The 14,221-nt window shown below is 35.1% G+C and overlaps 1 protein-coding gene across 13 annotated transcripts in view; it reads left to right on the top strand.

Annotated features, from left to right (window-relative positions):
* The window catches only part of SLC4A10 (solute carrier family 4 member 10), a 152,405-nt gene extending 138,733 nt beyond the window's left edge, over positions 1–13,672 (top strand). For 5 of the 13 annotated variants that reach the window (XM_032693750.1, XM_032693752.1, XM_032693749.1 and 2 more), the window contains 5 exons: positions 809–982; positions 1,603–1,725; positions 5,033–5,100; positions 6,761–6,877; positions 11,409–13,672. In XM_032693750.1, the coding sequence (XP_032549641.1) occupies positions 809–982; positions 1,603–1,725; positions 5,033–5,100; positions 6,761–6,877; positions 11,409–11,475 (549 nt within the window). In that variant the 3' untranslated portion in view covers positions 11,476–13,672. Of the gene's footprint in view, positions 1–808; positions 983–1,602; positions 1,726–5,032; positions 5,101–6,760; positions 10,466–11,408 lie in introns of all 13 variants that reach the window. The other 8 variants (XM_032693758.1, XM_032693753.1, XM_032693757.1 and 5 more) reach the window with 5 other exon arrangements.
* The last annotated feature ends 549 nt before the right edge of the window (positions 13,673–14,221 follow it).

The raw sequence follows: 14,221 nt of genomic DNA, 5'->3' as shown, positions 1-14,221 counted from the left end.
TTTTGCTGTTTCTGTGAAAAAGAAATCTGCTCAAATCTGGTCAAATTATAAACCTTAAAAAAAATGGAGTTTGCACATGCTCAGTAAAAATTTCTGAAACTTGACACTCCTGAAGGCTATGTGAATATAGCATGGCTCATCCATGCGGGGAGCAATGGTGTATCACCATCATCAGTGTGCCTTGGCAGCTGACACAAAAGTCTCAGGTCATTATGGAGCTAAATAGGTCTGAAAAATAGGAGCCTCTTACATACGTTCCTAACAGCACAGCAGTCAGCTTTCTGGCATCCTTTTTTTTTTTTCTTTTCTGTTTCTGGTTTTGTGAGTAAAGTAGAACATGGAAAAGAAAAAAAAGTGTCTGGTGAAGTAAAAGAAAAAAAAGGTTGTTCCTTCACAGGAAATAAAAGACTGAAGAGATCCCTTCGTGGTCAGCTTTTTAGGTGCTAAAGGAGGCAGAGCTCGGTTGTTGAGAAACAAAAATTTAGAATGTGTTAGAAAGGTAGTGTGATAGTGCATATGCCCAACAGGATCCAGAGATCCCACCAGCTTCCATTCAGTTTGACTAACCAAGTAATTAAATAATATGATACTCATTCTTTCCTTTGCCGCTGTTGGACTACTATAGATTAATGGCTCATGATTGTAACTGAGATAGTCTCTTCTGTGCTCCTGAACTTCTGTAGTTTTGCCTTTAGAATCACAAGCCAGATTCTTTGGTTATTCAGCATCTCTTAGGCAGTGTGTGAATGCCAGCATAGATGATCCTACAGCTCATTTTGATCCATACTTTTAAAATTTTCTCTTTCAGCTTTTTGACAGGATAAAGTTATTCTGGATGCCTGCAAAACATCAGCCAGATTTCATTTATCTGAGGCATGTTCCTCTTAGAAAGGTCCATCTTTTCACTATAATTCAGCTGAGTTGTCTTGTGCTTCTCTGGATTATAAAGGTTTCAAGAGCTGCCATTGTCTTTCCTATGATGGTATGAAATTTTTTTATTTCCTCAAAAAATCCCTCTTCACTTGTGAATAATTATTGTTGAAGAAAAAAATTAATTGTGGGCAGATAATTACAATATTGCTTTGATTTGATGTTCAAAGACAATTCATAATTTATTAAGTAAGGAAAAATTAGACATGTAACCTCTGTTTTGAATCTGTGTGGATAGCCCAACTATATATTCTCTTAGGGAAAATTCTTCTCTTTAAGAAAAGTATTAAATTTATTTTATATTTTTTATTTAAGGATAGTACTCAATCCTGTTACAGAAAGAACATTCACTCATTAAGGAAGACTGTTGATTGCACTTTTCATTGAGGGGCTTTACAGTTCTGTGTCTTGCTAGAAATAAGTGTTCTGCTGCTTAAGAGATTTCTAATTATTTCACTAATAGAAAATAGAAGATATCTACTGACCTCAATGATTGATAAATGCTTCAAGCCATATTTCATTTGAACAAAGGAATACCGGCTGTTGGCTTATCCAAATTAAAGGATAAAATTGTAGCTGCAAACTGGGCACTTTTGAAAGTATTCCTCTACAAGTGTATTTGTCTGTTTTACTTGCTTAATTTCCTAATTCTTTGAATTGATATCTTTGCAGGTCCTAGCTTTAGTATTTGTCCGAAAACTCATGGATTTCTTTTTTACCAAGCGGGAGCTCAGTTGGTTAGATGATTTGATGCCCGAGAGCAAGAAAAAGAAACTGGAAGATGCGGAGAAAGAGGTGGGTCATGGTTTCAAGTTTTTTTGGTGTGTAGCATTTTATCAATTTCTCCTTCAGATATTTATAGAAAGTTCTGTAAGTACGGCACATTCCATGCAACAGGCAGACTTGTTAACAGTGTCTTAAGTATAATATTTTCATATTTTGCATAAGTGCTTTTAAGGTTACAAATCTGATAAGCTTAGGTGGGGATGTAGGTTCTTAAGCTGCCGTACTGTCATATAACGTATTATCCACAGTGCTCCTGGGGTTGCTTCCGAGACTCACTCAGATGATGTGCAGAGATGAACCTATGTCTGTTAGGAAAGCCCTCAGATGCCTGAGGCACTTTGATGCTGCACTGGGACTAGTCTTGTCCTCACTAGAGATGTTGAAGAGCCAACTGCAGAATTTAAGGGGTGTGGCATGTCCCAGCTGCCTCTGAGCCATACACAGGTCACACAGCATCACTTTGTGCCCTTTTTTTCTCAGCAATGTCATAATGCTGTGCAGTATCCCAGTTACACTCTAGGCCTGTGTTATCCTTCTGCTACTGTAGAAACAATTTACTTTTATGTGTAATGAGAAGGTTGGTGACACTGCTAACCCTCTTAACCAAATCCTCAGACTGACTTACAGCCTTTGGCATTACCACTCAGTTGGCTGTTTCAGATCTGGACTCCTCATCTTCTTTCAAAGAACATGCTTTTATAATTTCTTACTTGATACAGGACAGATTCTTACATATTTCCACTCAAAATGTTCCTGTATTTTGACAGTGAAACACTAATCTTTCTGATTTTAGCTTTCTAAACAATTTTGCATCTATTTTTCAGCACTTTTATCTAGCTGCTGCTTCATTACTTGCTTGTTTGAATGTCATATAAAACTGTAGAGGTATAAAGTAACTTTATGTGTGAGGGACAGAGGCCTTTGTCCTCTGTCCCTGGTATCAGCCACCTGGTTAGTGTCAACTGCTAGGAAACCTCAGTACTGGGCCAAAATAAGTGAGGGACAAGTCTCAATGGTGAAACACTTAACTGCAGGAGCAGTACGTAGAATATGTTGGTGCCAAGTTATTTTAAATGGGATTCATGTGTCCTGCATCAGCACTTTTGAATAGCAGCATAGTGTGAGGCTGTGGCAGTACTGGGAGGTGAATATGCAGGTTATGCCTTGTAGTCTTGGCAGTCAGTGGTCATTTCTAGGCTTTGGGGATAGATGTGCATATGACCTCTACGATGCTCTGAAAGCCTCTGCAAAAGCCCAGGACCCTTGAGGAATAAATTTTGGTGGTACAAGGGTACTGCAAAGATTAGACAATGTGAATGGATAAATCAGCAATTTATTCTTAGGGATGCCCTGAGATGTTGAGGCCAGTGAAATGTGTGTGTTAAGGATTCTCATTAGTAGGTCTATTTGAAGAAATAGGACATGGGCTAATAATTTGAACGTGTAACTATGAAAACTAGATTTCTCTGCCTTTAGGATTCTTCTGTGACATTTGACAACTCACTGCCTCATCTGTAACCTGGAGAACTATGACTTTGATTTCCTTGACACATTCAACATACTGTTATGGAGTATGTTTTGGGGAAAAGATTTTACCGAGGTGGAAAGCATCATGATGATTATTTACTATTTAGTATGTGCCTTTAAAACTACCAGGATGAAATTAAAATATGAGTCATTGTTTTCTCCCTTGAATCAAAGCAGATGAAGAGAGTTGTTTCATCACAGTATCTGTTGTCATCACAATTCATAGTAGAAGTAACCAAGGTAGCTCTCTTCATGTGGGTCTGATTATTTTAAAGAATTCTGTGTTATCCTTATGTTTTGGTTATATGTCACTTTCTTTCCCATGCTTGATTGCATGGCATCAGAAAACAAAACTGGGAAAATCTACTGGTGTTACTTTATTTCATTCACTGTCTATTTTGAGAGGTTATTTTTACATATTTTGGCATTTCTAAATATTTGGAGCTATTATTAAAACTGTTCAAGTGTCAAAAACTTCTGAAGCTGTGAAGCCTAGAAATGACAAAATTAACTAGTAATAAAAAACTTCTGACATGTAGCCTAAGGAATTAATTGGAGAGTTGCTATCACACAGCTTTTAAAAATAGAAGTATTCTACCCACAAGAATATTCAGAAGTATAGTTGACAGGATCTGAAACTTACTTGATTGGATCCTGATTTCATCACTTAAGTTGTTTTTATATTTTTAGGCCATGTTTTTCCAGGGCTTTGTACATTTACAGTGGATATGATACATTCCTTCTCCTCACACGTCCTCTGGAAGCCACTTTAATGTTAACCAGTTAAGTCTTTCTGAGTTAAGAATGAACAAAGAACTTGTCCCATTTGGAGAAAAAAAATATTGTGACTTTTATAATAGTTGTAATAGTGAAGCACAGAAGAAACAAATGTTTGAGTAGAGAGAACTGAAATTCTACTGGTTTGGAAAATTGTACTGGCTCTTCCAGCTAATAGCAACAATCAGTGTGTGGGGGTTTGATTTGGGAGAATCAAGTCATGCTTTCAGACAGGCACCAGCACAAACTGTTGCAAAGCCATCTAACAAAAGGAAGAAAGCTGTGGAGGTCTCTGGGTGCCTGTTGCACTCATAAACACACACCCCATAAAAATATAGAGCAGGATTTGATGGTTACAGTTGTGCAAAGGCATGTTAACCTCCTAGCTGTGGAGCCTTGAGTTGATATCTGAAGGACAGAAACTTGTTTTTCTTGGTTTGTGCAGGCAGGACATGGTGCTTGAGGGGTATTGTTTTTTTCTTCCATCCTGCTAAGACATATTTTCCAAATTTGTAATTATTTCACAAAAAGAATTTTGGTAGATATATCTCCTAGCTCTCTTCAAGTGCAAACTAATTTTGGGTATCTTGTTTCACTACCTTTCACTGAAATAAAACTTTATCAGTATTAAAACTGTGTGTTCAAACTTAAATCAACTTCCCTAATTTCTGCATGTAAACATCAACATATATATCCTGTTATTAATTTAAAATTCATTATTTAAAATTCACCATACAATTGCTCACTCAGTGTTACTATTTTTCCTCTTTCTTTATTGTTACAAAACATTGCTCTATTTGGCATTATAAAATAATATGAAGTGAAGATGCATCTTTTAAAATAGAAAGTTTAAAATGTCAAATATTTAAATTAAAACAGTTGAAAAGTACCTTACTTTAAGAATTTCGAATAAATACTTAATATTAAAGAAAATGGAAAGAGGATTAAAGTACATAAATTTCACTTTTTACATCGTCATATCCTGTCTCATGTCTAAATTCCTTTGTTCTAGGAAGAGCAAAGTATGTTAGCAATGGAAGAGGAAGGGACTGTTCAGTTACCACTAGAAGGACATTACAGGTAAAATATACCTTTCTTCTTTTAGGTGAGTTGCAATTAAACAAATAAAATCAACATGCCACAATGTTTATTCTTAATGCTTACTCAATGTCAGGAGGATGTTTGTCTGGTACAGATAGGTGAACTGAACTATATACTGCAGCATTTAACAAGCTCAGCCCTTTTCTAGTCTTTCCACATGATCTCACAGTCCCTAGGAAAAGGACACACTAATTGAAATTTTCCATAGGGCACGACTGCAGGATCAGACTGTTCACAATGAACTTTGGCTTCTGACACACAGAGTACAAAAGGAAGATGTAGAGCGTGTCAAACCGTTCCACCTGGTGCTAGCAGGGAGCTAGGAAAGGTTTTGAACACACTGCAGAAAAACTAGGTTCTTACAGTATTACATTTTAAAACATTCTAATTAATACTATCTGTATAAGATAATGAAGGAATCAAGAGCTGTCCAGGGTAGATAAGACATAATGCAGGGTTTACTCAGCTTAAAAAGCATGAAAATCTATGTTATAGATGGTAATAATACATGTGACCAGCCTATAAGGAATTAATATAATTTACAGTTTTGAGAAAGAAATTCTTAATAAAGATTTGAAATATCTGGTGACACATTAGTGAACTTTGAATTCATAGGAACACTGTCTCACAGTGGGCTTCTCTCTTATATTTTAACACAAAATTACTCTAATGTCTCCTAATGTAAATCAGTGTCTTGTGTCTGAAAAATCCCAGTCTATTCCTTTTGATTCATCATACTACTAATGGTCTGGTTTTTTTCTTCTTTTGTCCATACCTGTTTGTTCTAATTTATATTAGTAGTATGTAGCTTAATTTATCTTGTGGTGTGATCTATATTGATCTATAGCGTGTTTATGTTGGTAGAGCTACCTGGATAATATCTGACTCTCTGTACTGTAAGGTTTACAGTCTTATAGCTAAAAAGAAGAATCAAGACATTGGTTGATAAAAGTGATTCCCCAAAACACAACAGCACATTTACTGAGGGCTTAATGAATGTCACGCTCTATGTAAACCATGAAGTCAGGAATAATGTACCCTTAACACATTTAAGATTTTTTATTCTTCAGTGTATAAGTACTTATTTGGAGCAGACCAGGTAAAGCAGAGGGCATAATGGCTGGAAAGTGCTGCTGAAAGCTACTGATCAGTTTAACTGGGGCATTTTTATTAAATTTCTTAAATATTTTATTTTTGTCAGGGCTTTCGATTGCTTTTACAATTGTTTTAAGAGTGGGTGGAGTTTCAGATCATAAGTACTTCGAAAACTGTTAGAAGCTCTTGGGATTCATATTTAGTCCAACTATGCTGCTGGCATGCTGTGAGATCTTGGGCAATATTTAATTTACACTTCATTTTTCTCTTGTCCGTTAGTTGGGAGTGACACTATGTTTTATTGATGTTACTGTGATTAATTGCCATTGGAGGAAAAAAATACTAAAAAAGTGCTGAGATGTTCTAAGAAAATATATAAGTAATTGTTCAGGACTTTTGAAGTTTAACAAAATTCTTTAACTTACATTGCACTTAATTATTGTCATCACTATCAATTTTCAAGAACTTTTTATAGAGTTAATAAGTAGCAAAGATTGCTGATTACTGATTGTTTTATTGTGTATTTACTTTTGTTCTTGTCTAGAGATGACCCATCTGTGATAAACATTTCTGACGAAATGGCAAAAACTGCTGTTTGGAAGACATTGTTGATATCATCAGAGAATGCAAAAGATAAGGAGTCAAGCTTTCCTTCTAAAAGGTCTTAATTTTTTTACTTTATATATTATACTTGCATTATACTTTATATATTGGTGTCAAACCAATATTAGAATATTTTGCTAGGGATTAGAAAGATTTCTGGCATCTTGCAGTTTTATTTCTTATGTCCAATCATAATATTCTGAGCTCAAAATGCAAATTCCCTATTTATTAAAAAAAATAAATTACAGATATTTGCATGGTACTTAGTTATGCTCCAGTGGAAAATGAAGTTGAGCATGTTTGATGCTTGTGTAATGAACCACCGGCCTCCACCTGGATATTGCACAACAGCTGTTGTGTCTGTTCTGCTTGCTTTTGTTCTTTCCTCTTGACAAAGAAGTGATCATCACCACCCTGGAAATAGCTGTATGAAGAACCCATTACTCTGAATGCAATCTAATAATATTCGGAGTGAAAATAATTTTAAGATTGCATCACTTCATTTTTCTGCCTACTTCACTCGTACTCAAAACAGTTAAATAATTTTAAAGTTTAGTCCAGCCAAACGTAAAATGAAGCCACAATGTTTTATCTTTGCTGCAGAGTTACTACAGGAATGAGAAAATATTAAATTGAAGCACAGTGTGATTTTTAAGAGTTTTTCCTCTGACTCCATAAATTTAAAATTTAACTATTTTCTATTTAATTGTTTCGTATCACACTTCTGTCATAAGCTCCCCTTCCTAATCACTCTAGAAGCTGATTTCCCAAAGGTAAGATCCTGTCCCCAACCTTTTCCTTCTTTGTGTCTTCCAATTCAGAATGGTGTCACCCAGGAACCCAAATGACTTGACTTTGTGTAGTTTTTGGGGAGACAGAATGAAATTTCAAATGGGAATGTAAAATGTCTTCATTAAAAGCCCCAAATATTAAACCTTGAAATTTAATATATATTAAAAATAGTAACTTTAGATGTAGTGTATTTAAATGTTAAATTGAATTTATTCCTAGATAATCTTTTTTAAAATACAAAATTATATTCTGCCCATTTCTAAATGTACTTTTCAAAAGAAGCTCCATGTTTGAAACAGCTAGTAATTGTTTTATGGTGAAAAAATGCAGTAAGAAAAAAATTTGTAGTGATACACATTTTTTAATTTTGTCACCCCAAAACGGCATTTCAGTGTTGTTTATTTCCCTAAACAGCATAAACAAGACTGAACAGTTGATGACCAGAGAAGCTTCATTTCAGAAACCCATGGAGTGGCCCACTAATGTGATCATTTTGATGATATTTCACTTGACAGTAAAAATAGCAGTATAGTTCTGATTTGCCTTCTACCCTACACGTCACAGTGAAATCAGTGTGGTGCATGGAAGAAGGATGTACTGGAGGATTTTCTTACCTTAAGTGCCTCTGCTGTCCAGGCTATAATAGCCTGGAGAAAGTAAAGAACCTGATGGGGTACATTCACACCCCCTGGGTATGTAGGAGTTGTAATTTTTCTGGTGGATATTGCTTTCTTTGATGGTAGGATAGATTATGTAAACATGTACTGGTTTTACCTGAAATTTTCAAAAACTCTCTGAGCATCCAAATAGACTGTGGTTACAGACAACATTGGTAAGAGATGATATGGCCTTTCCAGTGCAGTACAATAGAAACTAATTCTCTAATGAGCTAGTTTTCAATCTGTTCTTGTATCTTTGCTCATGAAATCAGACTCAGGAGAAAAGCTTTTTATGATTTTAGGTATGAGCGTTCTCTTGTAAATGAACAGCCTTAAAAACTTCTGAAATCCTACATTTTCATGTGCTCTGCCTTGTCTCAGATTTGCACACAGGAGTAGATTCATAGAACTTTAAATCTGGAAGTCTTGCTTTCTGATAAGGAAAAACCATAGACAACTTTAACCTTAAATCATATTAGCAACAGAACTACAGAAACATTATAAACCATAATGCATGTATCATTACATGAATATATAATTAAATTCTAGGTAATTACTGAGAAGAAAGAAAGCTCGGAATGGTAGCAGTTGTAAGGATGATTTTTGCAAATGATCAAGATCAGCAGTATTAGATTACACAATTCCCTCAGTGAAGGGTATCTTACAATAGGGGGGAGAAAAATCATGTTTTGAAAAAAATTTTCCTGATGCCTTTCAAAGTTCAACAACGAAGTGTTTAGTACTCCCTTTCCTGCTGTCAGGTCTGCTTTCTTATACTAATATCCCAAAATATTTTTAAATGGGGATAATTAAATTATGATATTGTACTATGATTTCATGTAATGCCTTTTATGCACGGCATAGTCCAATTAACAACATAGGGTGATTTCTGGAATACTTAAAATCTAGAAGTTCTTCTAGTAATTAAATGCGGAGTTGACTTGGCCGATTATAAATTATGATCATCTACAAAGAGAGATTTTAGGCAGGAAGGATTTATACAAATTACTTCCCAGCCTGATACATGGATAATTTCTATCATAAGATCTGCCCCTAGCTCTGTGAAGTAGCATAGTGTGTCTGACAGTTTTTACATCCCAGGCTCCTAACAGTTTTTTAGTGTCTAAAGAGGGGACTTACATGAGATTCAGTCAACTCTTGCCTAACAATAGAGGCACATGGACTTTACAACTTTCCAACCTTAATTTTTCATTATTAAAATTCCTAGGGACCTAAAAGTCTGCCTTTGAGCCTGTCTTCGTAGAATTGAACAACAAGGCACCTTTCTGAAACACAGCCCTCTCTGATACATGTAATTAAATATTCCACTGTCTTTGGTTATAATATTAAGCCCTTCAGATAGCAATTTCAAAGGATATGCAGAAGATCTGACCACGTATAGAAGGCAGACTTAGTTGGTCTTTTAAAGTATTGGAGAAAGAGACATCTGTCACTTTGTAGATGGTATGAGTTCCCTTTTCTACTTGAAGATATGCAAATCCTACATCTTCTCAAACCTTCCTGCTGAGGCATGTTAGACTACTCCCTTGGTAGGAAGGAAGAGAGCTCTAACTCCCTTTCAGATCCACCAGTTACATATTTTACTGGTAAAAGACTGGTCTTGTCCCTTTTTTTTTTTCAAATTTCTCAAGGCATTAAAGCCCACATCTGCAGGAGATGCTCAGAGATGTGAATCCTAAATAGAAAGAAGACTTTCCTGGTATCACAGAGGCACCTAAAACGTGGAAATATTATACACTGTAAGGCACACAACACCTCAGTGTTTGCTTTTATTAAGCACAGGTAACTCCCTGCCTGCTGTACTGCTGCACCTTAAATTCACCCACCCCTGGAATTTGTTTGCATACCCTTTGTGTGCAGAAAGTGTAACATACCCAATTCTATCACTGCTCTACAGAAGGTGACAGATTTGGCAGTTGAAGTGGCAGAAGTTGGTATTCTTTAGCTATTTCCATTAACACCTCTGGAAGCTGCCATAGGCATAGAAGTAAGCTTTGGCTGAACTGAATTGTATCCTTAAAGCAATTTTTATGTGAAGAAAAATGTCAGATGATTGTAAAAATGTGCATGAATCGCCTTAAGAATTTGAGAATTGATCTTGCTTTCTTTAAGCCTTGTGTAACTCAGCCTATTTCTCATTCATTCTAGTTAAGGAATTATTCCCATGAAACCTGGTAGGTTATGTGCTTGCTACAGGTTTGTTCTCAAAAACATCTGGGGTTTTTTTTAGATACCCTGCCACTCTTTGTTGAAGGCTTGGTTTGCCTGTGTTGTGGAAGCCCCTTTGCATTTTCATAGTGTGACTGAGACTCATTGCAAGAACGTGACTTTTTATTTATTTACACTGTTGTAAATTAGAACCCTCTTCACCAAAAAAACTCAAACCCAAAACATTTGCTTTGTACATATATTGCTTTTTCTGTAGGCAAATCAACAGTGTTTTAACCAGGGAAAAAAAAAAAGCTGAATCCAAATTTGAACTCTGGTTTGGAGTTCTGAGCGATATGGCTTTTGTGTGATCTTCCAGGCTTTTTTTTTTTAAAGTTATTTCTTTATAATGTATACATGAAGAAGTATGTATTAAACTCCAGATGGGGAATACTCTCTTGCCTCACCCTCCCCAGCCTTCTGCTCTCCCCAATCAAGACCGAAAGCCAAATATTAGTTGGAAATTGGCTTGCACTGCTCTAGTTCAGAAACATTCCTTCTAAATGTACATTGAGCAACAGAATACATTTTAAAGACAAGAAATACTTATTGTGACCTCTTGTTTGTGCCATTCAAGAATGTGCTGGTATTGACTGAGAACTGTACCGTTACCATTATTTAGTAAATTAACAGTTGTATTTGCCAAAAAAGAAAAAAAAAGTGGCTATCTTTGCTTGCATGCTGGCTGACTTGTCTCTGTACATCTTAATTTCTCTACCTACCTTGTCACTAAAATGCTGGCTGATGTCTTCTGCACCATTTAGCACAGAAATTTTCACTTGCTTTCCCAGTTTGTGCCATGCAGCATGAAAAATAAAATATCTGTGTAATGTTGGTTTTTGGTTAGATCGTTAATATACATAAGATAGTGCTACTATAACTCTTTCCCCCCTCCCCTTCTTTTCCTAGTGCTGAAATCAGAAAAGAGAAGAAAGCTGACTCAGGGAAAGGTGTTGACCGGGAGACTTGTCTATGACTTGTTCTTCAAGTAATTTTTTTACAAACGAATGACAGGAGTGCCACAACCACTAAATAGAAATGATTTACCTTGTAACTTTTGTCTTTCATCTCAAACTAGCACAGGTAATGTAGTGCAATATTTGTCTCATTTCACCTTGTCTACCTTGTCTAGTATCTGTGTAAATGTCTGCAGTAGCCAATGCAAAAAATCTTTGTGTTCATTGCTGATATTGGCCATTTATCAGTATCCGTATCAGAACTGTAACAAGCAAATTTTCTTTTAAATCCAATTCCCTGTTAATAGGTTTGTACTGTATTTTGCTACTTTTTCTGTGTGAGAATACTTAATAATCTTCATTCAGGATGAACTTGAAAACCCTAGTTACAATTTTTTTAAAACATCACCTAACTCTAGTAAATAATTTCAGGAGACCCAAATTGACAAGCAAACATTAAGAAGTTTATAAAATAACAACTGATCTGACCTTATGAACAAACTAACAAGGACACTACTTTCCTCCTTAAACTGTCCTTTTGAAGTCATGGATTACTCTTGCAATGAGGACTGCGGGGTTCAGATTCTGTATTTGGGAAGTATTCCTTGATTTAATACAGTGTATTTAATATTAAAATTTGTATGTAACTGGAACATAGTCATATATATATATATATATATATAAAAATATATATTGAAACATTTTCTCACCTTAGTCGAAAAACACCCTTTGATGTGAAACATGGGTACAGTATTTCTTAAAATGCAATCTGTGATGACAGTATCTTGTATTGTATGAATGTTGCGGGGGTAGGGCCAAACAAATGCATTTTATCATTAATGAATCCATTATTTTATAATAGGAAAAATTTTGTACAAACTATACAAACTATACCCCACATGCAGTTATATCACCTGCCCAATAATCTTCCTCTTTATTGCCTAAAATTCAATCGCATAAAGGGCATATTTATACTGTCTTCTAACAACTGTAAACCTCTTAGTTTCAGAGATTGTGTATAATACTTAAATGGGTATCCTGCTGTTGTTTTGTTACAGCTCTTCATTATTCCATCAAGTACGTATTGATTAAAAGATAAAAACAACATTGCAAAGTAAAATGAGGCTTTAAAGCTATCACAAAGACATTTTTCGTAATGGAATTTGTTACTGCCTGATCCTTTAAGCTGTTCTTTTGTGTAAAAGACTGCAAGACTAGGTATTGAATGAATAGAGATGTGGAGCTAAAGTTTTATTGTGTTATTTGGAATTCAATGATTTTTAAATTTTTTAAGGTAAATTTTTAAATTATTAAAATGAAGGCTAAATCTCATTATTATGCTATTACTTTGAATTCTAAAAATAAGAACTGTATTATTGCAATCTTTGTAATAATTCATCCACAGGGCTCTAACATTCACCAGCTTTCCAAAATACTAATCTTTCTATACACCTCATGTGAGCAATTTTTCCCATCCACATTTAAAGTATTCTAATGTTTTTGTGTATGTGAGGGTGTATGTTTTACTATTTTAGCCATAAATAATTGCATTTTGCTGCAAACTTAATAGGGTCACTGTTCTAAATTTACCTTAACATTATTAAAGCCCGTTAAAAGCCATTTTTATGAAGAAAAAAAACCTCTAGTGGACACAAAGAAGGATTTACATTTAATTCAATGTTTGTATTTGTAAATTTAGGAAAAAATGCTGATGCATTAAGGTTAAATGCTTTGTTTTGTGTACTTGATGATAAATTGTAAGATTCCAGTTGTTTTAAGGTTAGTATAGGAGCTCAATACTGGTTTGTCCTGAAAGCAGCCTGATGGTGTTTTAACATGTTGCTGACTTTGTTACAGATAATGTGTACAATCAAAATGTATTAGCTTCACTTGACCAACTCTTAGAATATTAAGAAGTCAGTGTATTCAATGGCATTCTGTATTTCTGTTCAGTATTTCAGAGAGGTTTTATTTTAAAACACTCTGGTTTTGCGTGAATTTAAATGCTATTCCAATGTTAATCTTAACATTCTGACATCACACACAGTATAAAGCAGATGTAGTGCTATATTTACTTCTAATTTCATATTCCTGGTCAAAATTACTCAATTTCTTGGATGTAATTTATTACAAAAGCTTATGTGTACATGTGAATAGACTATTGTGTTTTTCACAATTAAGATATGTTATGTGATAATAAATATTTATCCTAACTAATTTTCAATTTTATTTTTACACTGCAAGACCCAGAACAGGTTTGCAATATCATATGGTATTCAAAATGTCTACCTGACATTTTGCTTCACAAATTAATGAATGCTAGAGCCCAGTATTGCTCCATTTCACTGAAACATGCAACACTGTCAGTGTTGGCTCACTGGGTATATTTGATGGTGACTTACTCTGACTCTAACAGTAAGTGTGATATCGGGGATAGCACACAGCTGCCCTGTTGGAGGAAAAGAATGGGAATTTACTAGTCATGAGTTGGTCCCCCTTGCTCCTGAGAGAGATGATGCAGACCACGCAGGAGTGGTTGGGTCTTTTTAGAGTTTAATAGGTAAGGTCATACAACTGAAAATTCCTCAGTGCTTCCGTTCTTCTCAGGACCCTAAACTTCTGCTACTGAAAAACTTTTAGGCCTTAAAGCCCAGTATTATTTACAGTATTGACTACATTTTACTTAAATCCCTTTGAGTTTCTTCACCAATTTTTAAACCAAAGACTATAAGCCTTCCAGCCTAAGAATGGTAACAGTCACACCTG

Source organism: Chiroxiphia lanceolata, chromosome 7, assembly GCF_009829145.1.
Source record: "Chiroxiphia lanceolata isolate bChiLan1 chromosome 7, bChiLan1.pri, whole genome shotgun sequence".
NCBI classification, from domain to species: Eukaryota; Metazoa; Chordata; class Aves; order Passeriformes; family Pipridae; genus Chiroxiphia; species Chiroxiphia lanceolata.
This window is presented reverse-complemented; position numbering and strand designations above follow the sequence as displayed.